The sequence below is a fragment of the Drosophila pseudoobscura genome, chromosome X (genome assembly GCF_009870125.1).
Source record: "Drosophila pseudoobscura strain MV-25-SWS-2005 chromosome X, UCI_Dpse_MV25, whole genome shotgun sequence".
NCBI classification, from domain to species: domain Eukaryota; kingdom Metazoa; phylum Arthropoda; class Insecta; order Diptera; family Drosophilidae; genus Drosophila; species Drosophila pseudoobscura.
In genome coordinates this window covers 11,099,293-11,126,463 of record NC_046683.1, presented here as the reverse complement: position 1 = coordinate 11,126,463, position 27,171 = coordinate 11,099,293, and the positions used below count along the sequence as shown (strand labels likewise).

Here is a 27,171-nt window from a genome sequence, read left to right as displayed (position 1 = left end):
GCCATGTTTTGTCTCCCAGTGGACCAAAAAACGATAGTAAAACGTAACTATCATAGAATTTTTGTTCGTAAACGGACTTACCAACGATAAAAATCCGCGAGAGATGAGTGAAGTCTCGCTAAATGCTCGCAGACGGACTCAGAAAAGAGCATTTAGCGGGCAAAGGCCAAGCGACGACCGAACGCTGTGCCGCTGTGAGCCGCAGCTATGGCCGCGACTCTACATTTATACCCGATACTCAGTCAGTATGGCTCTCCTCCGCCAAAGGGCGCACACATCGCACGACGAAGAGTGTGTGTGTGTGAGAGAATGAGTAAGCTTGTGGACGGTGTTTTGTAGCCACTGCAAATTGATTTCTTCCTTTTGGTTATAATAATGACTTCACACCAAACACCCGAGACTTCAAACAGAGCAGCAGTAGTCTGGCAGCATTCGTCCTATGCCGTGCAACATCATGTAAGGAGCTTCTCAGGAATATGACGAACCAAACCAACCAATCGAAACAAGGTTCTATAGTTAGAAAATATAAAAATGTTAATAGTTGGCTGTGTGTCATAATCGCTGCCTAATTGCCTTTAGTTTTTAAGATATAGTTTTATTAGTCGTCTAATCTTCAAGGTTTTATTATTATTATGAAGTGCTTAAGAATTTATTAGGTGGGATTACTGCCAGGAGGTACTTCGAGCCAAGTGTTTCCCATAGCTTTTGAGCGTTCACCCACGGCCTGAATTTTGTTATTGCATACCTGGGCATTCTCTTTTCCACTACTTTGTACGTGTCCCTGACGTCATCTGTCAAAGAGTAATTCTCGAAGCGAAATGGGCATTTAGCTCCACTGAATTCTCACTGAATTTCCAGTATCAGTCGTTGATACCGACCAGAAGATAGTCTGGGGCTGTCGTGTCCTTCGATAAAACAAAATCGTTTTGTTTATTTCGACTCAAAAGGTTGATTGAATATATATATACTATATATGTGTTATATACATATATATATAAAAAAAATGATAATAATACAAAAATAATAATATATTGTACAATATGTTAATGTTATTATTATTTCTCTCTCTCTCATACAGCTGCATAATTCATTTATAATCATAATAATAATAGTAATAATAGTTAATGGATTTTCTTTGCTTTCCGATGCCCCCGATCATGCCCATCCCCTCCCCATTCTCATTCCTCAGCTCGCCTCCAGCCAGCCAAACTATTCAGTTATATGTATATATATATATAAACACATATATATACACATATATATATGTAGGTTTAAGTGTCTTGTGTGTATATTTATTAAAGATAGTATCTAGTTTTTCCACAGTGCTTTTCTGGTTTCTTTTCTTTCTTTCCCCGTTTCAGCTCCTTTTATCGACTTTAAGTACGTGCTCACAGGAAATAACAATATACATATATATATATATATATTTGTTTTGTGTGTGTACATGAATGTATATATATATCAGAGGCCTTATCCACTCGATGGATGCGCTGCTCCCGCTGGGACTGGGGCTGAAGCTGAAACTCTTTCCCTGCAAGAACCTGATCTTCCGCTGTTCCTTTTCGACATTGTTCTATCAAAAAAAAAAACAACAAAAAACCATTTGGGGGCACAATTGCATTATAAATAGAATTAACAAACAAAGTGCTTCTATGGATTCTTTATCAAATGGCCATTCAACATTTCATTTCATACCGCGTCTCGTTCCCATTTTCATTTCATTTAAAATGCTAAGCTTTTTCCCTTAAATGCCTTTTGCTACACAATTTCCGATACGGCTCCTTTTGTTGTCTGTCTGTTTTATGCTTTTTAATACAATTTCTCTTTAGTCGCCTGTTTACTTTAGTTTCTGGGGGGCTATTTATAAGGTTTGACTTTTATTGTCTTATAAATTAAAACTGAAAGTTGTCTTTTGAACACACACAAAAAACGAATTACACACGATACAGAATGCTCAAACACAAGAAAATAGGACAAGTTATTGGACAAAGAATGTGTGTGTTTTAAGATCTGACAAGAAATCTATGTAGTACAGTATATATATAAATAAATTAGCAAACAAATACGAAAGGGCTGGCCCGTTTTTGCTTGGGCGCTGGACTGGAGACAAAACAGTCTGGCAACGCTGGCCGCCAATCCGAAATCTAGTTGCGATTGTGTTTGTGTGTGTTAACTTAATTTACAATAAATGTGTGACAACCACAGTGTGTGTGTGTGTGTGTGTGTGTTAGCTTTTAGAATTGTTGCTCGTTTTTCCATAATTTCCTGCTGCTTCTGCTTCTGTTTCTGTTCTGTTCCTTCTCCTCTTTTGAGTTTTTCCGTTTCTTTGCGTTTGTTTTCCTTTTCTTTTTAGATATATTAGGCTAATTTTGCTTTAATACAAGTTACACTCTTTTATTCCGCTGTTCCTGGCTGCTGCTCTGGAAAGCCGCTGACCTCCGTCTGCTCCACGAGCTGCTGGCCATCGAGCGCATACTGAATACGTAAACGCATACGCAATACCGCCTGGAAATTAGATTAAAGACAGTTGAATTATAGAGATAGCTCTTGGAGAACCGTGGAGACTCACATTTGATGTGGCCACAACGCGCATTTCCTGCGTGATAACACCGCCCGGCGGCAGCAGGTTACCCGAGGGCGTCAGCATTTGCAGCTGGAAACTCTTTTGAACGGCCGCCTGTTAACCAAAAAGAGAACGACTGAGTCAGAGAAAGAGACAGGGAGAGGAAGAGGAGGAAGCATCGATCGTACCTTTAGCAAATATTGCTCTAATGTATTGTCTGAGCCGTTTGTGGTCGTCATATAGATCCTCATGCAATCATTGCCCGTAACCGGCACCAGCTGCACCAACAAACCGTTCTTGTCCAGCGCCGTCAGCTTGGGACCCTGCGGTGGCTAACAAAAAAACAATTAATTAGCATTACAAATAGGGTAAAAACTAAGAATATATAGGCACCACTGTCACATTGTTGGAGGCTGCTGTGGGATTTAGATCGCCCAGCAGACTGCTGCCATTGCCATCCGCTGCTGCTGCGGCTGCTGGTGGTGCTGCGGCGGAAACAATACCCAGCATGCTGGCAACCAGATCATTGCCATTTGTGGGTATGCTGCCAGAGCCATCAAGACCCCCAAAGCCACCCAGATCCAGGCCGCCCAGCATGTTATTCATGTTGGCCGCACTCGTATGGTGTTGATCCAGCATGATACCGCCCGCACCTGGCGCCGTCGCTGTGACAGTCGCAGGCGCCGTCATATCCAGGTCAAGTAAATCCAACAGATCCTGGTTATTGGACACGGCCACGCCAATGTCATTGGCATTCCGCGAGTTCTTTTTATGCACGGCATTGGACAGATCGGTGGCTGCCACCAGATCACTGGCGCCCGCCGACAGATCCGTGCTACCCAATAGATCCAGCAGAATGTTCTGAAAGAAGAGAATATAATGGTTAAGAGATGGAATAGATGGAGGATAGATGGCATCCTTTACCGTATTGTCACCCAGCATATTCATATTGCTTTCGATAAGTGAATGTCCGACACCAACGTTGCCCCCTCCCTCCACACCATTCTCGATGACATCTGGACTGTTGTCATCGAAAGAGCCGCCGCTCTCGCCATTCTGCGAGCTTATGCGACTGATCTGCATGGCCGGCATCTTTTCGAGCAGCGCCGGACGCAGATGCTTATAGTGGCCAAAGAGTTGTGTGAATTCCACGCCTCGCTGCTGCAGATCCACATTGAGATGGCTGCCAAACGAGGTGATCAAAGCTTGGACTTCCCTAAGGACAGGCAGAGGATTAGAGAGGAGATCGTTGGGGGCTAGAGGTTTAGAGGGCTACTTACTCCACGCATTGCTGCAGACGCGTGCTTAGCTTGGCTAGGGAGACCAGGGCATATTGCTTGCTAGTGGTCGAAACTTGAGCAGAGGTTAAAAACTTATGATACATGGCGATCAGATCGCTCTCAGAGGGACGTTCAAACTCTGAAAAAAAGACAAAGCAATTTGATAGATTAAATTCCAGCATAATCTACGGCTAATCATTCGAGATTCCACTCACCATCCTCATTTGAGCCATACATGAAGAGATCCCCGTACTCGCCTATGGCCCAGACGGCAACCTGCAACAATGGCTGCTTATCCTCGCAATGGTTTGCCACCTGCAGCGATTCCCAGAAGCGATTCGTGATGTATGTCTGCTCCGACACAGGGCTGCTGGAGACCAGCTGTATAGTAGAGGATACCACATCGTCGCGCACATAATTGCCAGCGGCAATCAGGACACTCAGCTGTGTGTCCAAATGCCAGCGCGTATTGGGCGAATAGCGTTCGGCGGCCAAGATCATGCCAGAACTGCATTGAGCCTTGAACTCCGCATCGGCCTTCTCGAGGAACAGCAACAGCTCCTTGGTCATTGTACGTATATTTTGTGCATTGATCAGGGCAAACGACAGTTCCATTGCCCGGCGACGAATGGACACATCGGGATCCTTGAGACACTCCAGTATGGTGGTGCGATGCCGTTGCACAGCCGACGTGTCCGCATGGACAGTGCGGAGCAGCGTATTCAGTGCCACATAGCGTATATTCTTGTCCGAATTGAGTAGGAATCGTCCCAGTATATTCACAGCCAGGACACGTAGGCCACCCTCCGAGCTGCCCAAAGAGAGACATATAAGTATTTTGGAGTCCATTAAAAGCAGCAAGCCTCACCGTATATCCATTATGGAGAGCACCGTCTCATAGAGTATGGTGTTGCCCACATTTTTGCTCGTCTCCGTGTTGGTCGCCACCTGTGCCAGTATATCGTTCATCGCCTCCGAAGCATCCGGATCATTGTGGCCCAATATGCGCAGCAAGCGCAGTATCTTCACCTGCAGGAACGGATCACTCACACCGCTCACATCGTGCTCTGGCGAATAGCCGCCCAGAATAAGATTCTTCAGTATGCGCACTAGATTCGGGACGATCTGTTCGTGTAGAACGTATTAGTTTTGGGGTTCAAAAGCGGTACACGCTATTCGACGGGAGAAATGCGGAAAGTACTCATACTAGTGTGTCTTTTTAGGAGTGTGCAAGAGCGACAGCGTGTCTGGTGTGGTGTGGTGTGTGTGCGTGGGTCTTTGTAGGGTGTTAAAGGGAAAACAGAGAGGTGCAAACCAAACGGAGAGACCTCAAACCTTTCGGAGGGCCAACAAAAACTCTATATACAGGGGGGTACGGGTACAGGTGTTGGTGGGGAGAGAGAGATTCCTACCAAACAACAAAAAATAAGTAGATCTACAAAAAAACTGCTAATAAGTGGAATTCTATTACATATGTATACGTCTTTTAATCGCTTAGAAATTACTTCTTTCGGAATATCAATCGTCCTTATAGAAAGACCTCTTTTATTACACGTTCTGCTGGCAAAACGCGGACTGTGCGTGAAAGGATTACTGCCAAAGTCACGATCAAAGAAACCAGCAGTGGGGTTTTCTCAGGGATTCGCTTGTGCGTCTCGAGTCGAGCATTAATGTGCCACGCTCAAATAGACTCATGGCAATGACCTGTTCAAATATACTGTTGGCAAGGCTCGACTCGAAAGCACCTTGGCAATGCCACACTCAAACAGACGGATGGCAATGCCAGACGGATAAACCCTGCACGTGATACTGTCCGTAGGTCCGATCGCAACCACAAAGCAATACAAAGCATGAGTGATAATCGTTTCAAGCGTAATTAAATTTTGTTTCACATTTACCGCGACATTTATCAAGACATATACATAGGCAACAGACAAAAACTGGTTGAAAAAATATAGTTATAGGCGTATGTATAGAGAGAGACACATAGAGAGAGAGAGATAGAGAGAGGGAGGCGTTTTATATAGGAATATTTCTAGTAGGCACAAACGATCATACCTCTCGATTTCCGCTATCCTGGCAAGCAAATTACAACAAATTTCATTTTGTGTTTGCGCGGTATTCGATCAAAAACAAACAAGCATTAAGATTGTAAGTATACAGGTTGTTTGATTCAAAAAACACAAGATCCGGGAACAGAAAAAAGGAATGTGGTGTGTGTAATTTTGCAAATTAAATAATAAAGATATATAGATATGGGGAGGGGCGATATATAGGGTTGGAGCTTGGCTTTATACAACTACAGCTAGATGGCCGCGCGATGGGCCACAAAACGATTCGACGCCAGCCCGTTTAGGGTGTTTATTTTTCGAGCGCCACAAAAACAATTAATTTATCAAACAAAAGAGGAAAAAGAATATGACAAAAAACATAATACGAGTCATATGGAAGGTACCACGAGCAGCAGCTGCAGCATTAGTAGTAGTAGTAGTATTAGGAGTAGGAGTAATAGATGTAGCCTCTGCTGTGGGTCGGGCGGGGACACACGTTATTCCTGGGGCACACCTGGGGCTTACCTTCTTGAAGTGCATTAGCGTGTCGGAGCTGTTCTCGCACATTTCCGTGATGAGCGTTACGCCAGTGATCAAAATGCCTGCAAAACAGGTGGGGGGGGGGATGGTTAGCATTGAGGGTACGGGATAAGTTTGGTTTGGGGACTTCACCATGATTCTTCTCGCTGAGCAGTGAACGCGTCGCCGGCAGGAATATCTCCATCAGCTCGGGCACCCGACGAATCACACGAAAGGCGCACAGCGTTGCCTTCTTTCGGATGTACGTATTCGGGGATTTCATCAGACGCTCCACTTCGCTGGCCAAATCTCGTGCCATCTCTGGCGAGGCAATGGCACCCAACGTGCACAGCGCCAGGCCGACCACAAACTGTGTCGAGCTGTTCAAGTCACTGAAAGATAGGGGGATTAAAATGACTTCGAACGTTTCAGATCTTCTGGATTTACTTCTTCAAACAATTCGTGATCAGCAGGTGTACATCTTGCCGCTCATCCAGCAGCAGCATGGCCCCCAGATAACCGATCCGCTTGTCTGTAAATCGCGTGCTGGCCGTCAGCTTAAGGCACTCCAGTTGTCCAAAGTGAGCCGGATAGCCGAGCATGTGTATGTACAGCAGCTTGGCAATGTTGCGACAGCTGCAAGTCCACAACGAAAGCAGTTATTAGCCGGTATGCAATTATGTATACTATATGTGAGGGGCAGACCTACCGCCAGACAGAGTCCTCTTCCCGGAATGTGCTCCGTATGTAGGCGCACTCTTTGTTGACAACGGCACGCTCCTCGGCCGCAGTGCGGGCGGCGCGAATCTGTCGGATGAGATCGCGCAGGCGTGTGGGCGTGGGCATTCTGACTGTGTGTGCGTGTGGGAGGTTGGATGATCAAGATAATTAATCGAATGCACTCCTCGTCCTCGTCCACTCCTCGTACTCGTACTCGTTCTCTTCACTTACCTCTCTCAACCGCCTCTGTAAATGCCTGCCGTATGGTGGCCATATTGAAGGCTGGATTGAATCTGTTTTTGGGGCGACATAGAGGGATAGAGAATGGGATGTTAGAGAGAGGAGTAAGAGGTAACTGAAGCCGGTTGTGTAGGCCTACCCATGCTCGGAATTCATTGTGGAGGCAAAAACGTTGAATCACTTTTGGAGCTTTTTGCAGCAGCTTGCCTGCTCTCACGCTCTTTCTCTCTGTTGGGCCCCGCTGCACTTTCTGCTGACGCTGGCAGGCGCTCTCTTTTGATGTAGTTTGTTGTTGTTTCTTTGCTTTTGCTGTTTTTGCTGCTTTTGCCGGCCTACGCGTTTATGTACGCGTTATTGTCTGCTGGACTGTGTGGGCGGCCGTTTGGGCGTGTCGGCGAGGAGGCTGCGGCTGCGGCCGCGACAGCAACAATAACAATAGTTTCTATATGCAGATCTTCACGCGACTCACACAACAGTACACACATATGTCCATGCATACACAAGAAACAGCCGGCCGCTATTCCGTTATACTTTTGTTTCGCTCTCTTTGCTCTTCTGCTATAATGGGCAGCACACTCTGGTTACTCACTCGCTCGCTCGATCTTCTTCGCTCTTCACCCGTGTTACTAATCTACTGGAAAAGACCACTGGGTAAATGAGTGCGAGCAGTAGCAATTACTGCTGACGGCAGTAGATCAACGGTTGTTATGAAACTTGACATCTCTCATACGCGCGCGGGTGCGTGTGCTTCTCTCTGTGTTCGTGTGTGTGTGTGTGTGTGTGTTCGCTCAAACAAATGTACACATGATCTGGCCAAGGCAAAACAAGCAGCATGAAATAGTAGTACTACCCTTCCCTCGATCTAGGGCTATCAGGTGTTAGCTCGGTTGAGAAGACACAATAGTCGAACGGACGGGGGGAATGCAAATTGATTAAGTGATTAATGCCTGAAACCGCACTTGAAGCATTGACACCAATACGCACGCACACTGTCGCACACAGGGGAAAAACACTTGCATATGCAAACTAAATTCCAATTGGAATGCTCGGAAAACCGCACACAGAACACAAAGGATGTACAAAATGTGGAACTAAACACAGAGATCTGTGCATTTAATGGTTATCACTCGACTCGATCTACTTTTTGTCAAAACTATGAATGGCCAGAAACCCATACAAATGGCCAAAACAGCTGCCGTCATCGATAGCAGCACCAACATAAATATATCGATTGACAGAGAAATTAATAAGTCACTGAAGGCAGATTTGTATACTATATGCGAATAGTTAACGAACTTTAACACGTATTGTTTGAGTAGACTTTGAGTTTTCTCTTGTTTTCTTTCCGTTTTTCCCTTGCTAATTTATGCCGTTCATTGGAAAGCCAACACAGATACAACCACCACACATGCACACGCACACATGCATTCAGGCCCTATGGCTTAGCGTATGCTCCTTTTTAGAGAAGAAAATCCGTCACTTTGGTCGGTTGAATGCATTTAAGCTACTATTTAACACTTTGGAGACTATGTGCGCTCTTATTGGCTAAGCCTCATTCTGTTTCATTTAGTGTTAGGTTAACCACCTGCCCTCCGCCTCCGCGTCGACCAACTTCCAATGCGAAATTTTACAACGCGACAAAAAATTTCAACACAAGGGGACACGACACACTAGTGGCTTTTTATTGGCTGGAATGATTTCAATTTAGCGACAACTAGGTGGGCTACGCTCAACACATGTTCTCACTGCATTAGTTTATGCTATATTTTAATTTTAATGCCACAAAATCAACGTAACAAGTAAAAAAAATGTTCGTAGAGAATATGTTGATGATGAGCGCAACAGTAGTAGTGAGAGCGAGTGAGAGGGCAATATTTACAAGCAGCGCCAAAATACACTATCGCATTGATCCAAAAATACCATAATGGCTGAAACTAAACTCGAATGCATTCTAATTATAGCTCGATATTAATGAAATAGAGTGAAATTAATATTTAAATTGCAAGCCAAGAGCATTAAATTCCGAGTGACTCAACGTTTTGCTCAACAATATACCAATATATACTAAAATATATCCATGAGCGCGAAGAATGTGCATACGGTCACACTGATCACCCATAACGTAATTTTTGAAAATCTAACATCATTTCCGAATATCCCCGTTCTTACCTGCGATTGTTTTCCGGTGGCAGCACGCTCCAATCCTGCTCATAATAGGGATACATGACTCGGTGTGCTCTGAGATCTGTTTCTTTCGGGGGAGTAGTGGTAGTTGTTGGGGGTCTGGGATTGGGAGTAGCAGGCAGGAAGCATTAACTAACTTGCACACACAGCACAACACACGTACGTATAAACTGTCGCCGCACACTCTGTGCTCCAGTGACACTGGAATAATGATAAGCACGCCCTACTACAGTGCTCCACATAGGCGCACACACTGTCCGTGTTATCTAATGTACATTAACAGGTAATTCCGTACGCTCTTTTCTTTTATATATATATGTACATTGATATATGAGTAAGTATATTCTGATGCTCTTGCTCTTTATTCGGTTGCTGCTCGTGTTAGCCACAGAGTCAGTGAAGGTTTAAGGCACTACTAGTTTAGGGGGATAACATTTCATTATTTTGTTGGGAAATCGAACGTTGTAAACGGAATGAAAAAAACGGACTGGCCCGACCCGATGAAACTCCTGCAGAAGACTGAAATGGACTGCCTCATGGGGATTGGGCCCAGCATGAGCCTGGGCCCCAGCCCCCCTCCTCGACTGCAAGTGTTTGCAGTATTATATTGGTGGCACAGTCCGATAGAGGTGAAAACTACACACACTTATCTATTGGGAGCTGATAACACCGCGCTGTGAGAACATATAACAATCTGCGCTGGGTGTTTTTTTTTTCTTTCTCTTTTGGATAAGCAAAGTCGTCATTGACAACCACCATTGAGGGACTGGAACATTCACATACGTCTGGACACGGCGAGCGCGGAAGATAAAGAATTCAAAGCAGGGGTAGACTAGCGCTTGGGTTTTTGGAGCATTTATAACAACATTATCTACAGCGCAGTTGGCCCCACACCACACCGCATTACTCCACACACTATCCCGCCTACACGTAACCTCTGTACTTTTGGCCTTAAATATTAGAATATACAAACGTTAAAGCTATAACTATCTAAGGCTGCTGCCCGCCTATTGCAGCCAGCGTGTTTCGTTGCATCGTTCAATCGTTCTCTCGCGGCGGCCGTACTAAAGCATGCCGCTTGATGGCCTCCACTAGCCATTTGATGCCCTCGTCCACACCCTCACCGGTTAGGGCTGAGACGGGTATGGTGAGGCAGTCACGGCGACCGATTAGGGCCCCCGCCTGCTGGAAGACTGGCTTAATCTCGCGCACGCCCATCACATCGGGCAGATCCTGCTTGTTAGCCAGTATGAGCAGTGGCACGCCCGAGAGCAGCTCATTCTTGATCATTTTATCTGTTTGTGAGAGAGGGATCATATTTGGAAACGGACATTTAGATCGGATCTATGGACATACCAAAAATGACCTTTGACTCGTCCATGCGCTCCCGGTCATTCGAGTCTATCACATAGATGACGCCGTGCGACTCTTGATAGTATTTGTCCCACAGCGATTGCAGCTCTTGCTGGCCGCCCAGGTCCCAGAAGTTCAGCCGCACACCCTGCACATCGATGGTGCCGATGTTAAGGCCAACTGTCGTTGTGATTTTCGTTGGATTGAGGCCCTTGTAGTTCCTTGTGAACTTGGTTTTGGCCGCCTCCAGGTACGTCTGTGGCATAGAAGAAGTTCATTTTGTAGGGACAGTTTTGCAGACGTGTCTGTCATTCTGTGTATGACGGCTGAGTGACATACCGTTTTGCCAGCATTGTCCAGGCCGAGGATCACAACACAGTACTCATCCTTTTGTGTGAAGTATTTGTAAAAGCCGTGTAGGAGTGTGTACATGGTAAATTGTTCTATTTATTTATTGTTGTTAACTTTGATTTTGTTGTCTCTGTCGTCACAGCTGTCTGCCTCTGTCGCACCTCTCTGCCGCTATTAGCATAGTCGATAGTATCGATTAAATTGTTAGGCAACCCTAAGCTTCTACATATGCTTTTAAAGTTGTTTTTCTTCACTGCTATCTCTTTTTTCACTTGCATCGAACTTGAAATCCGGTGCGGTGGCTGTTCAAAGTGCATAATTAATGCAATATAGGGGCAATGCCAGGTTCTTGCCCTCCCGCTGCTTGTTTGCGCGTAATTTGCTAATTGTTGCTGCTGCTGCTGTCACAAGCCGCTCAGCCTTCGCCTCGACCACAACGTGCAAGCGGATCTTGTATTCCCCAACCAGAATGACAGACCGGCAGACTTGTGATTCATCATCGTACAAAGCCGGCAGCAGTTCGGTGGCCTTTGTGACCACTCCGGACAGGGAGTCTGCCAAGAAGTTGGCTCACGGCATCATTGACCGTAAAATAGCTGCCTGTGTCAACATTATACCAAAAATCGAGTCCATCTACATGTGGGAGGGCAAAGTCACCGAGGACGATGAGTATCTGATGATGATCAAGACGCGCACCGAGCGTATCGACGAGCTGAGCAAGTTCGTCCGCGAGAATCATCCCCACAGCGTCGCCGAGGTGATCTCCATTCCCATAGAAAATGGCAATTTGCCCTATTTGAACTGGATTGCACAGACAGTGCCGGAGCTGGAGAAGAAAAAAGACTAAAATATACCCAAACATACAAATGTAATGAATAAAATTCGAATAAAATAACCATCTCATCTGAAGTATTTTTTTGAAAAATTTGCAAAAACAATTTGCAGCCATTTATACATGGTGCTGCCAGATGGGGGGGTATCAGAGTATCGATAAGAAATGCGACTACTATCGATACATCCATGCCCCGTACGCTGGCAACTCTACTCAACTGGCTGTGAGAAAGTGTGTGTGTGCGTGTTTTTTTTTTCTCCCAATATCTTTAATTTTGTGCCACAAGAATTAATCGCAACGCAAAAAGCTGGTGTTCAATATCAGCAATAAGGAATACGCAAAGAAATCAAAGTAATGTCGCTGTCGAGTCTGCTGCCCACGCCGACCAATGCGGTTTGGGACCGCGAGGACGAGCGTCGCCTGGCAGCGAAGGGTGCTCCGCAAATCGGAGCCCTGGTCTCCGCCAAAATCGCAGCTCCCCCTTATGGCTGTCGCAAGGATTGGGTGCCCCGCACAGAGGCTGACTTTGGCGATGGTGGCGCATTCCCCGAAATTCATGTAGCACAATATCCACTGGGTGAGTTCTGGCGCTGACTCCACGCTTTCTCCAGGGCATTTTTCTTTATTGGTTTTTTTTTTGTGGCGTTTTCTTAGGTCTTGGTGCCCCAGGGACTATGGGCAAGAAGTCCGATGCTTTGGCTGTACGTTTGGATGACAAAGGAAAAATCAAGTACGATGCGATAGCACGACAGGGACATGGCAAGGACAAAGTCGTCTACTCTTCCATCTCGCAGCTGCTGCCCGCCGAGGTGCTGGCCGAGGATGCCGACGAGCTGCAGCGTCCCGATGAGGAGAGCGTAGCCGAGACCACTGAGGAGACCCGCCTGGCCCTGGAGAAGTTGACCAACCAAAAGATAACCTCAGCACTGCCCGTCCGTCATGCCCAGAAGGCGGGACCAGCCCAATACATTCGCTATACACCGTCCCAGCAGGGCGATGCCTTCAATTCGGGGGCCAAGCAGCGTGTCATCCGGATGGTGGAGGCCCAGCTGGATCCGATGGAGCCGCCCAAGTTCCGCATCAATAAGAAAATCCCGCGAGGTCCGCCGTCGCCGCCGGCTCCAGTCCTGCATTCGCCGTCGCGCAAAGTCACGGTCAAGGAGCAGAAGGAATGGAAAATCCCGCCCTGCATATCCAACTGGAAGAACGCCAAAGGTGAGCATCCATATTCAAACCCTCTATTCCGAGTGAAAACTAACGAAACTCTGCTTTAGGCTACACCATTCCGCTGGACAAGCGTTTGGCTGCCGATGGTCGGGGCCTGCAGCAGGTTCACATCAATGAGAAGTTCGCCAAGATGGCTGAGGCCCTGTACATAGCCGATCGCAAGGCCCGCGAGGCGGTGGAGGCACGCGCACAGCTGGAGAAGAAGCTGGCCCAAAAGGAGAAAGAGAAGAAGGAGGACATGCTGCGGATGATGGCCCAGCGGGCGCGTGAAGAGCGTGCTGGCCTGCGAAACCCGGAAACAGCTAGCGATCCCATCGGAGGTGGAGCCAATGGGGTGGAGGCTCGCGAGCGCAACGATCTGCGAGCCGAGCGACAAAGGGAGCGACAACGTGATAGAAATCTGCAGCGTGCAGCGCCCGAGAAGCGTTCAAAGCTGCAGAAGGAGCGAGAGAGGGACATTTCTGAACAGATAGCCCTGGGCCTGCCCGCCAAGAGTGCCGGCAATGGCGAAACCCTCTTCGATCAGCGTCTCTTCAACACCACCAAAGGCATGGACTCGGGCTACGGCGACGATGAGGCCTACAACGTGTACGACAAGCCATGGCGCGACGCCAACACCCTGGGTAACCACATCTACAGGCCCAGCAAGCAGGCGGACAGCGACAATTACGGCGGTGACTTGGATGCCATTGTGAATACCAAACGATTTGTCCCGGACAAGCAATTCTCGGGAGCATCACGTGAAACGGCCGGTGCCGTGCGCAGCGGGCCCGTCGAATTCGAGAAGGAGGAGGACCCCTTCGGTCTCGATCAGTTCTTAAACATGGCCAAGAAGGCGCCCAAACGTGCCGAGGAGAAAAGCGAGCGCAACAGCCAATCGGAACGCAAGCGCAGTCGTCGCGACTAGACGTACAGCTGCATTAATAATAACCATCATCATTGATCATCATCCTCATAATTGATAATCGACATACACTTTGTGAAAATTGAATAATAATCACTCGATACTGACAAGAAAACAAGTCTCGACTTTAGCACGGGGGTACTATCTCTACTATCTATTTAATTGAACTTTTGTTGATCCATTTATGACATTAAGCAAAGGGTGATTGCCTTTCGTATCCTCCAAAAACTTGATAACGTATTCAAATTTTAATTATTGAATTTTCGTGACCCCCAAATGCCAGACGCGGCTCAAGGAACAATCTGTTGAGTACCCCTCTGACAATTGAAGCGACAGAAGCTAAAGGTAAAACGTGGTTTGCTGCTTTAAGAGCAGGCGAGAAGATGTGGGAAGATAAGGTAGGTCTGTGCTTACAGGCTGTAGTTTCTTTCACAGAAATTAGCAAAGCTCCAGATAGAGATGCTGAATAGGAATGGAGTACGAGCTGCAGATGGAGCAGATAAAACTCGAAGCTGTAATTGAAGCTCTCTACCCGATTCGTGTTCATTTTTGGCACCTCCATTATCTGGAATTCAAAATGTTCTTGTTGATACTTTCTCCGATAGGTATTTTTACTGGTATTTTCTAGCTACTATTTATCGCTACTTAGCGTTTTCCCGAACAGAAGTTCTGTTGGTATTTTCTAGTCGGCACACACCGTTCAACGATCTGCCTAACTATGGAATAGGCATTATTTGTATTGTTTATTTGTAGTATTTTTTAAAAGCGATATGCGATATTATTTGTTGACCGTTTTTCTTTTAGCCGTATTTTATAATCAAACACAATAAAAGAGTACTTAAAATTGGATAATCTTGTAGAAAACTGTTTAGTCTATCGGATCAGTTCAGAGGATCCTAGCTAGATTTGAATACTAAACCGATGACAAAATCGATATTCGACCATGAAAGAACGATTAGTAGTTCTTTTTTTTTTTGTTCGCTCATGAACGACTCATTACGATCTGCTCTGGTCACACTGCATGACATTGAGTTGACTTTTGGTTTGGTTTTTTAATTACAATACATTTTATTTGCAAAGAACGGACAGAACATACATTGATATTGATTGTGGCATCTCGCGTTACTTCACATACGACTTCTCATCGAGAATGAGCTGGAGTGCAAGTGTTGACGACTTTTCTAGCGGGTTCTAGAGGTTGAGGAAGCAGCGCGTGCAGTGGTCGGGACGGTCGGTCATCCTCTGCCTCTGTGTGAGGCACCTCTCACGGCCGTGAGACAACAATTGCATGCGTGCGTGCCTGCGCCACAGACAGACCACAACAAACGATTATAAATTATGTAAGTGATCATGTCAAGAGCAGCAGCACCCAACACACATTTGACGTGCTCTTTTTACATGTAGTTTAGTGACAACAGCACACACATATCCGAGATGCGTTCGCGTAGCAATTCGGGCGTCCGCTTGGACTACTATCAGCGGATTGTTCACCGTCTGATATTGGCGCACCAGGAGCCGGTGACCGGCCTGTTTCCTGCCTCCAATGTCAATTCGCACGCATGGATTCGCGACAATGTGTACTGCATCCTGGCCGTTTGGGGCCTGTCGATGGCCTACAAGAAGATCGCCGACCAGGACGAGGATCGTGCCAAATGCTATGAGCTGGAGCAAAGCTGTGTGAAGCTAATGCGCGGCCTGCTCATGGCCATGATGAATCAAAAAGACAAGGTCGAAAAGTTCAAGATGACCCAGAGCCCGTGCGACTCCCTGCATGCCAAGTACTCCAGCAAGAATGGCCTGCCCGTGGTCGGGGATAACGAGTGGGGTCATCTGCAGATCGATGCCGTATCCCTATATCTCCTGATCCTGGCCCAAATGACAGCCTCCGGCCTGCAGATTGTCTTCACCCTGGACGAAGTCTCGTTCATACAGAATCTGGTCTTTTACATTGAGTCGGCCTACTCCATACCTGACTATGGCATCTGGGAGCGTGGCGACAAGACAAATCATGGTGGGTGTTCCCTTTCCTTCCCCTCCCTTTTGGTGCTCAGTTCTACTCAAAATTCGATCTTTCAGGTGAGCCGGAATTGAATGCCAGCTCCATTGGCATGGCCAAGGCCGCCTTGGAGGCCATGAACGAGTTGGATTTGTTTGGCGCACGCGGCGGACCGGCCAGCGTCATTCATGTGCTGGCCGACGAAGCCCACAAATGCCAGGCCGTCCTGCAGTCGATGCTGCCACGTGAATCGAACAGCAAGGAGCTGGACTCGGGCCTCCTCTGTGTGATTGGCTTTCCCGCGTTCGCCGTGGACGATGCCCAGCTGATACACAACACCAAAGACGCGATTCTGTCCCGCCTTCAGGGCAAATACGGTTGCAAGCGTTTCCTGCGCGATGGCTATCGCACACCGAAAGAGGATCCCTCCAGGCTCTACTACGAGCGATGGGAGCTGCGCATGTTCGAGAACATCGAGTGCGAATGGCCGCTCTTCTTCTGCTACCTCATCCTGTTCCATGCATTTCAAAACGACAAGCGCTCGGTGCAGGAGTATGCCGATCGTTTGGAAAAGATAATGGTCCGCTCAGAGGATGGCACACTGCTGGTGCCCGAAAGCTATGCTGTGCGCCAGGATCTGGTTGGACAAGAGTACCAAAAGCCCGGCTCACAGATACGCGAAGTTGTGGGCCGTTGCCCCTTCCTTTGGGGTCAATCGCTCTTCATTTTGGGCCGCCTACTGCAAGAGGTAAGTACATACATACATATATATATTGGAGCCATTATGGAGTTAAAAACTCTTTTATTTATATTTCCCTAAAGGGTTTCCTGGCTGTGGGTGAATTGGATCCATTGAATCGTCGCCTGGGTGCCCAAAAGAAACCCGATGTGGTCGTCCAAGTGGTGATCATTGCCGAGGACAATGAGATACGCGACAAGCTGGCCGAGCATGATCTGCACGTCCAGACCATAGCCGAGGTGGCGCCCATCGAGGTGCAGCCGGCCCGTGTCCTTAGCCACCTGTACACGTATCTGGGGCGCAACCGCAAGCTGGGCCTCAGTGGCCGCAAGTCCCGGGATGTGGGCATACTCAGCACCAGCAAGCTCTACTCCCTAAAGGATCGTATATTTGCCTTCACGCCGCAGGTGAGTCCACAGCTTTGATCGTTTAAACGGAATCCCTGCTCCCAGTATCCAGCTCCCAGTACCCAGTACCTCTCTTTCCTCCTCTGTTTGCTCTGTGTAAGCTCTGTTCTAAGTATTATTTATTTTGATTTTGATTTTTTATTTGAAAAACTATTTACTTTATATCATTATTATATTATCGTATGATGTGCATCAGTTTGCCGACTTGTCGCGATTCTATATAGCCTCCGATAACGAACTCATGATCGACATCCTTAAGGGCGAAATCAATTTTCTCAAGTCCGCTTGGGATCTGCTGGGCCGGCCACTGGTCACCCTAGTGCTGAAGCGCATCCACTTAGGTCGGTTCCAAACACAGAAAAAAACAAATATTTTTTCTGTTTTCTGTTTTCTATATCTTCTTCATCAAATTATTCTGTATTTTAAGTTTCTTTAATTGTTGTTTCATTTATTATGTAACTCCCTCTCTCTCTCTTTGTGTATGGTTCTACTCTCCCTACTATCTATTTTATCTGCTACTCTTTTATCTGTTTTTATTATTACGTTTTCCTTTTTTTTTTAAATTGAAATTTATTTGCAAGGGTTTGCGTTTGGTATCTTTCTGTATTGTTTATAAATTAATTGACACACATGCACACAAACACACACACACACACACAAATACGCACTTGAATTTATTTATTTATTAGAGAACCATTTATGATATATGATTCCATTCGATTGCCCCAATGTCCGCAGCAAGTGCCTTCGTTTGCTCTCATCAAATGGCATCTTGATTGTCAAATGGGGGTTCAAGTGTACCCCCGATTTTCCAGTATCGTATGGTTCAATAGGTCCCCGCGATTTAATACAGAAAATACACAAAACTTTTTTATTGTTAAAATTTATACTGAATCTTAAGTAGTCCTTGTATGCGGCAGTTATGATTTATGTATATTCAGAGATCTCAAAAAATAAGTAAAATATAATGCCGTAGCATTCATATATATAATTTCCAATAAAGACCCCCCCGTATTGGCCCTCGTACTACATCGTAATTTGCAATCAGTTGTACTTTTGCAACAAATCAGGGACTTATTGAACCAAGTGACATAGATAATCAATCGATTCTACTAGCTTTAATTATTATTTTACTTAGGTTCTTGGTTATGGTAGAACCCATCACTGAAATAAGTTGGAAAAACAAACACTTGATACTATTATTATTTGTGTACATACATAATTACATCTTTGTTATGGATTTTTCTTAGCTTTTAGTTGACATTTCCATTTGCTCTGATTGATCTTTCCTCTTCCCTCTTCCCTCTTGAGTTGTATCCTCTTTGATCCCCACCTTGAAAATTGGCCATAGAAAATCTATAAAAAAAAACACAATCAAAATACCTTTCTCTTGTTTATTTTATACGAAATGCAACCAACCAACCAACCAACCAACAAAACAAACGCTGAAAACAAACAAAACCAATCAATCAATCAATCAATCAACAACAATAAAACACTTACACAGCATATCGACTATGAAGAATACTATACAACACGCGATCCCGATTTGCTTGCCAGCAATTTTACCACAAATTTAGCATTCTTGACCAACAATTGGCGTCACATGTTGGGCAGGCCGACAATCACACTAATGGCAACCCACTATATGCTAGGTAATTACTATTCCAAACCAAAAACCACAAAAAAAACCCCAATTCTGCATCCCAAAAAACAAAACCCATATATTCCAGCAACACTCCCCCTACCCCCACACACAAACACACACACACACACACAACAAAACCAACAACAAATTGATATTGAACTCCAGTATTAATGGATCCTGTGATCTATGTATGATCTCTTTGCTTGTGTCTGCAATTAGCATTTCCTCTAGCTTTCTACTACTCCCCTTTAAGCTGCCTCCAAACTCTCCTGTAACCCATGTAAATATATGCAAATTTGTATGAATTCTTGTATGGCTACTCTTTCCTATGTGTGCTCTCTATAAACCCCGTTCTGTGGTGGCTTTGTAATTGATTTTAGTTTACACCCCATCTATGCATCCCCTGCACTTGACATGGAAATGCCACAGTTCTATTTCCTTCACCGTTCGCTTATGGGAAATTTAAACATTCGCATCAAAAGTGCCCCCAGTGGAACCAGGGGTATAATAGGTCTACCATTTTAAAGATTTGATGAACATCTAAATTTAGAATGAAAAAAACACCCACTGATCTGTGCCAGAGTTCCATTACGATCACGCGTGAATGGCAATTTCCCTCACCTTTTGCTTATGGGAAATTTAAACAGCAATTCAATGGCATTCGGATCGACCTTTTTATAGATATATATGTACTATTAACCAGAGATCACAAGCCAGAGTCAGCAGCCCTGTTTTGTCGTGAGATAACCTAGAAACGGATTCACTTTTATTACAAATTTAACAACAAATAGAATATATTCTAACTCGAAGAGTGATATGTATTTATGATCTTTAAAGAGTTTAAAAACACCTAAGTCTGAGACCATCAATCAACTAGCTGATAATGCTTTCAGATGTCAGGTATTTGCTATATGTCCTTTCAGAACTTACCAAACGAAATGGAACAAATATGTAATATATATCACTTTTCGATAGACTCCTCTCCGTTCAATACAACACTTTTTATACCCGATACTCAAAATGAGTATTGGGGTATATTAGATTTGTGGTAAAAGCGGATGTGTGTAACGTCCAGAAGGAATCGTTTCCGACCCCATAAAGTATATATATTCTTGATCAGCATCAATAGCCGAGTCGATTGAGCCATGTCTGTCTGTCCGTCTGTCCGTCTGTCCGTCCGTCCGTCTGTCCGTCCCCTTCAGCGCCTAATGCTCAAAGACTATAAGAGCTAGAGCAACGATGTTTTGGATCCAGACTTCTGTGATATGTCACTGCTACAAAAATATTTCAAAACTTTGCCCCGCCCACCTCCGCCCCCACAAAGGGCGAAAATCTGTGGCATCCACAATTTTAAAGATACAAGAAAACCAAAAACGCAGAATCGTAGAGAATGACCATATCTTTTAGACTGCAGAATCTGAATTAGATCGTATTACTATTATAGCCAGCATCAAGAAAACAATTTTATTTTTTCTCGCCCTGTCTCTCTCTAACACACAGGTAGCATAGGCGGCTTTGCTTAGAGTAAAACATTAGCGCCTAGATCTCAGAGACTATAAAAGCTAGAGCAACCAAATTTGGTATCCACACTCCTAATATATCGGACCGAGACGAGTTTGTTTCAAAATTTCGCCACACCCCCTTCCGCCCCCGCAAAGGATGCAAATCTGGGGATATTCACAAATCTCAGAGACTATTAAAGCTAGAGTAACCAAATTTGGTATCCGCACTTCTGTTAGATCTCACTATAAAACCTTTATCTCAAAATTTCGCCACACCCCCTTCCGCCCCCACAAAGGACGAAAATCTGTTGCATCCACAATATTGCAGATTCGAGAAAACTAAAAACGCAGAATCATAGATAGCGACCATATCTATCAGATTGCTGAATCTGGATCAGATCAGATCATTTTTATAGCGAAAGGAAACAAATCAATTTGCAGTGGCTACGCAGCGCGTTACGTCACGCTCAGACTGATTTTCTGTCTCTCTCGCACGCACTCTTTGTCGTGTCGTTTAATATTAGCGGCGTCTGCCGGAGGAGAGCCATACTGACTTAGTATCGGGTATAACCGTAGAGTTGCGGTGTCCGCAGCAACTCACAACGTTCCCCCTCGTTTTTTTTGTATTAATTTTGATTGTATGATTTTAATCCCTACGATCCCTGGTATAAAAAAAATTTAAAATTATAATGGTATTTATACCATAATATATATTTTTGAGATCTAAAAGCACTATCTTCTATCCATTTGTTTAAAAATTGAGATTGGAATTTCTGTAATCTTAAGACATAAATGTTTGAAAAATTGTTCCCTTTGAAATATGGTTTCAATCCAAATTTTTCACCAAAAGAATCTTGAAATTGTTGCCCCCCCCCCTTTTGCTTGTGACGCGTCTCGTAGTTTTTTTGTTGTATATTTTTTGTTTGCTTCATCCACCCACCTATGCTCACGAAATCCTATATATTCTGTGTATCTATTAGCCAAAAGTAGACCCCTAATTCCCTCCCGTAACTCCCTTGGTGTGGCGGCAATGGCTGTGGCTAAACTTGTACCTAGTTCCTAATGTTCCTAGTTAGTATTTTCGTTTCGCTTGGTTTGATTTGCGCACTCGACTAATCCCCGAAATCCCCTGAAGGTGCTGGAATTTTTGATAAGGATATGATCCATGCTATATCGGTTATTGTTGTATTTATTGTGTGACTAAACCATAGCTATAAGAAACATCGCCCTAATAACGAACAGCAACCACAAAACACCATTCCATTCCACTCCGTTCAATCAATCAAGAAAACATGAGCCGCATCCATATCGCAAATTTTGAAAACAGAACATTGAAGCAGAAGTTTAGCTAAAATTTTGTATCAATAACCGATCCAGACCAGGACAAGATACCGCTGGCCATGATCCAAACGATGAGGAAACTCAAGTCTGGCTACATCAACGGCACCCGCGTGATGTTGGGCAGCCTGAAGGACTTTCTGAACACGTCGGCCATCACGGACTTGAGTTTTCTGGGCAGCACCGAGGACGGTTATCCGGATCGTCTGCATTCCGATGTGCAGACGTATTTGGACGAGCACCTGCTGCGGTCCTTCAGCAATCGCAGTACCATGAACCTACGCGGCGGACAGCTAAGGCCACGAACTCTACGCCGTCGCATGTCCTGCAAGGGAGCCATCAAGAAGACACGCTCCATAAATGTGGACTGTAAGGCTTTTCTTTTCCACATATATACATGGCTATATATTTTGTTTTGTTTTGTTTTGCAGCCGATAACCTGGGAATGGAGGGACCCGCACCCCTCACCGAACGACGGCTGTCGTCGGTGGTACCGCCGCCCTGGCTCCAGCCCAACAAGCAGAGCCACGTCTCAGTGTTCGCCACCACGCCCGAGGAGGGGCCCAGCACCCCGAGTCTCCATCTGGGCAACGAGCTGGTCATACGCGAGAATATCTATCCCGTGGATCCCCACGGATCGAACCGCACGACCATCGATAGACGCAGCGAGTTTGTTCGCCAGCACGAGAGTTAGTTTCCCGCCCGTCCCCCTCCCCCCTGCATACCATTCGTTTCTTTTAACTCGAATTTAGTCTCTTAATTTGATATATTTTCGTTCTCTTTTCATTTGTGTTGTTGCAATATGATTTCTTTGGGGATTTTGTTCTGGAAAATATTGTAAATAATGCATAATAGTAACGGTGCCAAAAATTCTCATCCAACGCCATCGGGCGGAAACCAATTTTGCGGACACAGAGGTGGAGGAGTTGATTGCCATGTTGCGCGAGACGGAGAATCTCGAGGAGCAGGGCGACATACTGCAGTTCCTGGTCGATACCCAGGGCCTGGACTTTAATACGGGTGAGTGCGGGTGCCGGAGAGTGCCAACGACAGCCGTAATATGCGGTTTAGATCAGCTTAAAGCTTTCATACTCTATGTTTTGCTGGGCGGAGGGAGGTTCTGTACAGATAGGACACGGAACACATACACTTTAAGGCACACGCAAAACGCTCACACATGCCAAGCATACACGCCCAAAAACACGACACGCACACACACACACAAAGCCAGTAATACATACAACACCACACATTTATCGGTCTGTCTGTTTCCATGCCCCATAATCTGCTCCTTCGGTTGGGGTATCTCCAGTTCCGTTACCCATGGATAGCCTTTGAACACTTTTGTCTTAGTATAAGTCTGATTCATGAGATTGGTGGCATCTAAACCTGACATTCAATTATATCTTATATATGCGTCTATTGTTCTCATTGTTCTCTGTGGTACTTGTGCCCCCCACATTCTTGTACTTGTCCCGTGCATCGTTCCGTACCAACCGTTCTTCGTACTCTTCGTCCTCTTCTGTGTGGTCTACAACAGCTGGCCTGGGATTCAAGAATAAATCGGATGATAATGCCTCTGCCGCTGCCGGAGCTGGAGGTAAGTTGTCCGCTCGATCCCAGATAGATGTCCATAGATGGTTGTAGATCGTTGCTACTGTTGATGGTATGGTCGTTGTTTGTAAGATCATCCAAATGGGTGCCCAGACTGTCCTTTCCACTCCCTTTCCAACTTCCACTCTCCTACGATTTGTGTTTATAACCAGAGAATGTCAGATGATTCCTTAACTTTTCTGTTTAACTACTCGCATTTTCCCCTTCTATTTGTATTCCTTTAACTTTCTTATAGCTATTCCCTCCTCCTTTGTCCAGATAATTCCTATAACTTGTTCTTTCTGCTAACTGTTTAGCCTTTTCCTCGACTATTCTTGTATCCCCTTTGCTATCGTTCCTCTTGTGACCCAGAGATTGGCAGAAACCTCCTTTATTCTTTCCGTTTAAGCATTTCCCTCTCTCTTTGTATATATTTTTGTGTGATTTGTGTGTCAATTGTTTCATAAAAATCGCTTTTTAATATATACCAAATAATTAGCATAATTTTTCAACGCTTTCTGCTTTAAGTTATGGCTTTATTCGTTTATCTTTTGATGAATGCTTGCTAAAGTAAATTTTTGTATTTCTTTTACATTTTATTTTATATTCTGCGCCACACATCACGAAACAAACAAACAAATAAACATACACACGACACGCACACATTCCACGCATGTTCTCTCTGTGTGCCCCATGGCCCATGCCGCATGTTGCATTAACCAAAAACCCAAAAACCAAAAACCAACCAACATCCAACCGATTCTTCCCATACTAAATGTTTCCTCACGCAACCCGAAACTAACCCAATCCAAAAAACAAAAAAAAAAAAACAAAAAAAATAACCAACTAAAAGAGCTCGAGCAAGCATTCGTGGACGAGGTGGTGCTCGGACTGGCTGCTAGTGCTGCAGGTGGTGGTGGGACAGGTGCTGGTGGTGGTGCGGTTGCTTCTTCATCGGGGGACGGGCGCGAGGTCAACACTAAGCCTAAGTCAGCGGCAGCTGCTATCCTGCTGCCCACAGTGATCATCGATGATGCTGGTGCTTCAATTACAGCCACCCCGAAGGCCGCCACGGATAAGGCCAATGCCACCTCGACACCCAAAACGACTTCGACTCCTGGAGGCGCCACCGCTGCCACCGCCAATAACAGCAGCAGCAGCAGCAACAGCCACAACATCAGCAGCAGCAGCAACAGCAACAACAGCAGCCTGAATCTGAATGTGAATCCGTCTAACAACGATTCTTCTCACTCTGAAGGAATGCTGGAGGAGGGACGCGTTGTGACCGTTCGAGACCTGCTCAAAGGCCTCTACGAGAAGGCCTGCCAGCAGAAGCTCTGGGGACTGGTGCGCCACACGGCCGGGATGTTGGGAAAACGAGTGGAGGATCTGGCCAAGGCCGTCACCGATTTGCTGGTGCGCCAGAAGCAGGTCACCGTGGGCATGCCGCCGAACAATGAGCACACCATTACGGCACCCTTGCCCGAAGGCGAGCTGCGTCAACTGATACACGATGTGAGTGCCCAAGGGCAGATGCCTTTGTCCCCCAATATTAATGTGTGTTGGGCGTGGGTTTTGTTTGTTGCCAGGCCTATGGAGACGATGAGAGCACATCAATGCTCACCCAGGAGCTGATGGTCTACCTGGCCATGTTCATACGCACCGAGCCCCAGTTGTTCCACGAAATGTTGCGTCTGCGCGTTGGCCTGATCATTCAGGTGATGGCCAAAGAGCTGTCGCGCACTTTGAACTGTGACGGTGAGGCGGCATCGGAGCATTTACTTAACCTCTCGCCCTTCGAAATGAAGAATCTCCTCTACCACATACTCAGCGGCAAGGAGTTTGCTGTCAGCAGTGGTACGTCCGGCCCATCCATTATGCATTATTTGATCCTTCATTTTTCGAGTGTTTCCCATTTGCAGTGGCACGTGGCAATCTGTCGATTGTCAGCTGCAAGAGCAGTCGCGTCAGCAAGAAGAGCCAGATCGGTCTGGGCGATCCAGAGGGCGAGGATGCCCTGCTTGCCACCATCGATGATCGGCAGGGCCAGTGGCTGCGTCGCCGTCGCCTCGACGGCGCCCTTAATCGTGTGCCGCGTGACTTTTACTCGCGCGTCTGGACAGTGCTGGAGAAGTGTCAGGGCCTGGCCATCGAGGGACGGGTGCTGCAGCAGAGCCTCACCCAGGAGATGACGCCCGGCGAGCTGAAGTTTGCTCTCGAAGTGGAGACGGCCCTCAATCAGATACCACAGCCCGAGTACCGGCAACTGGTGGTCGAAGCCCTAATGGTGCTCACCCTGGTCACCGAGCACAATATGGTGCCCTCACTGGGGGGCATCATTTACGTGGAGCATCTGGTGCACAAGGCCAATCAGTTGTTCCTCGAGGATCAGCGCAAGGTGCAGGGCGATGCCACACTGTGTTGTGCCAAGATCAAGGATGGAAAGGAGCAGCAGCAGGCCGCTTCAGGGATGTTACTGTGCGGCGGCGCGGCCTATATTTGTCAGCATCTGTACGACAGGTAACGACGATCAGGATCCCCATAATCAGCCTCAAAGCTAACTCTCTTCCTCTCTTTCTTTTTCATGTTGTGTGCTGACCTTCCGCAGTGCTCCCAGTGGCAGCTATGGAACCATGACCTACTTGTCGCGTGCCGTGGCTCTCGTACTGGACTGTGTGCCCAAGCACGGCGAAATGGAGTGCGCCATCTCCTAAGGATCCGCAGAGGAAGGGATCTCCGCCCACTTAATGCCAATTTTTGCAACTTTGGAAACGTCCTCTCTCTCAGTCACTCACTCTCTCTCTCTCTTTTTCTCTACCGTTTTCTCTGTGTCTGTCTAACCCCCCCGCCCCCCTGTCTTGTGTGTGTATTAAACCCAACGATAATTTTAGTCCAGAGGCCGATTGTATATATTTTAAAGACCTCTAACCATCCCCTTTTTTTTGAGATAATTTCGTTTGTGCGCGTTTTTGTGTTTGTTTTAACCCAAAAATTCCGAAAAAAATCGCTTAAAACGAGTTGTATAACTTTTAGACCCTAATGACTCGTATTCCCATTCAAAATCTTATCCGTTATGGATAGAAACAACACCCCAAGCCGCTGCCGCTACAGATTTCTGTGTTTGTACGGACGCGCGAATCGACGAAACTTTTTCTAATTGTTGAAACTTTTCATTTTGAAAAATGCTCCAACACCCCCCTACCCCCCCCACATTTTATACGTTTGGATTGTAATGAATGAACGCGAAAGATTTACAATAAAAATGTGTGTTTGCAATGTTTATGTGATGTTTGTTTGGACTTCTTGCCGAGCCAAGACCTGTCGGGAACTCGAGGCCTAAGATAGGCTAAGGATGGGAAGAAATAGTAGTGTCTGGAAAATACATACATACATATATCGTTTGACTAGCTTTAACTTATATTTCAAGGAGTCCCTTTCCCTTTTCATGCACTAGACCCATGGGAGAAATATTTTAAGCTTTCAAAAAACACTTGTAAGAGTATGAAATTAGGTTTTTCTAGCTTTTATAGTCTCTGAGATCCGAGGCGCTTATCGGGATGGACGCACAGACAGCTATATCGACTCGACTATTGATGCTAATCAAGGATATATATACTTTAAGGGGTCCGAAATGCTTCCCTCTGGTTATACAAGATTCTCAAAATGAGCATTGGGGTATATTCGATTTCTGGTGAAAATGGATGTGTGTAACGTCCAGAAGGAA

The 27,171-nt window shown here is 45.8% G+C and overlaps 5 protein-coding genes across 20 annotated transcripts; 3 read left to right on the top strand and 2 right to left on the bottom strand.

Moving 5' to 3' along the window:
- Window positions 1–1,794: 1,794 nt before the first annotated feature.
- On the bottom strand, window positions 1,795–9,748 carry AP-1gamma (adaptor protein complex 1, gamma subunit). Of its 8 annotated transcripts, none has more exons than XM_033385561.1 (16): window positions 8,959–9,246; window positions 7,513–8,020; window positions 7,365–7,426; window positions 7,123–7,264; window positions 6,861–7,049; window positions 6,567–6,805; window positions 6,420–6,496; window positions 5,902–5,919; window positions 4,712–4,968; window positions 4,059–4,654; window positions 3,844–3,982; window positions 3,488–3,779; window positions 2,957–3,424; window positions 2,752–2,895; window positions 2,570–2,677; window positions 1,795–2,505 (listed from the first exon to the last, which is right to left on the bottom strand). In XM_033385561.1, exons 2-16 carry the CDS (start codon window positions 7,527–7,529, stop codon window positions 2,395–2,397), a joined length of 2,859 nt encoding a protein of 952 aa, XP_033241452.1. In that variant the 5' UTR covers window positions 7,530–8,020; window positions 8,959–9,246; the 3' UTR covers window positions 1,795–2,394. The 8 variants fall into 8 exon arrangements, with proteins under 8 accessions (XP_033241452.1, XP_015041791.1, XP_015041794.1 ...); XM_015186305.2 differs by having other exon boundaries at window positions 7,513–8,007; XM_015186308.2 differs by having other exon boundaries at window positions 7,513–8,004.
- A 148-nt stretch (window positions 9,749–9,896) lies between these two features.
- Arfrp1 (ADP-ribosylation factor related protein 1) lies at window positions 9,897–11,451 on the bottom strand. Its single transcript, XM_001354894.3, has 3 exons — window positions 11,250–11,451; window positions 10,914–11,166; window positions 9,897–10,852 (listed from the first exon to the last, which is right to left on the bottom strand). Exons 1-3 carry the CDS (start codon window positions 11,340–11,342, stop codon window positions 10,596–10,598), a joined length of 603 nt encoding a protein of 200 aa, XP_001354930.1. The 5' UTR covers window positions 11,343–11,451; the 3' UTR covers window positions 9,897–10,595.
- A 39-nt stretch (window positions 11,452–11,490) lies between these two features.
- Window positions 11,491–12,170, top strand: LOC6901561 (protein CutA homolog). The gene has a single exon (XM_002134199.3). It carries the CDS (start codon window positions 11,584–11,586, stop codon window positions 12,106–12,108), a length of 525 nt encoding a protein of 174 aa, XP_002134235.3. The 5' UTR covers window positions 11,491–11,583; the 3' UTR covers window positions 12,109–12,170.
- A 120-nt stretch (window positions 12,171–12,290) lies between these two features.
- Window positions 12,291–14,342, top strand: Bx42 (Puff-specific protein Bx42). Its single transcript, XM_001354895.3, has 3 exons — window positions 12,291–12,670; window positions 12,748–13,308; window positions 13,368–14,342. The coding sequence occupies exons 1-3, from the start codon at window positions 12,448–12,450 to the stop codon at window positions 14,225–14,227; spliced, it is 1,644 nt and encodes a 547-aa protein (XP_001354931.1). The 5' UTR covers window positions 12,291–12,447; the 3' UTR covers window positions 14,228–14,342.
- An 873-nt stretch (window positions 14,343–15,215) lies between these two features.
- On the top strand, window positions 15,216–26,729 carry LOC4815147 (probable phosphorylase b kinase regulatory subunit alpha). Of its 9 annotated transcripts, none has more exons than XM_015186314.2 (13): window positions 15,216–15,564; window positions 15,629–16,235; window positions 16,301–16,968; window positions 17,043–17,366; window positions 18,874–19,021; window positions 21,894–22,223; window positions 22,286–22,543; window positions 22,710–22,874; window positions 23,395–23,454; window positions 24,502–24,962; window positions 25,037–25,304; window positions 25,370–25,967; window positions 26,056–26,729. In XM_015186314.2, exons 2-13 carry the CDS (start codon window positions 15,659–15,661, stop codon window positions 26,159–26,161), a joined length of 3,963 nt encoding a protein of 1,320 aa, XP_015041800.2. In that variant the 5' UTR covers window positions 15,216–15,564; window positions 15,629–15,658; the 3' UTR covers window positions 26,162–26,729. The 9 variants fall into 9 exon arrangements, with proteins under 9 accessions (XP_015041800.2, XP_015041801.2, XP_001354932.3 ...); XM_015186315.2 differs by having other exon boundaries at window positions 24,301–24,962; XM_001354896.4 differs by lacking the exon at window positions 18,874–19,021 and adding an exon at window positions 17,563–17,707 and having other exon boundaries at window positions 24,301–24,962.
- Window positions 26,730–27,171: the final 442 nt, after the last annotated feature.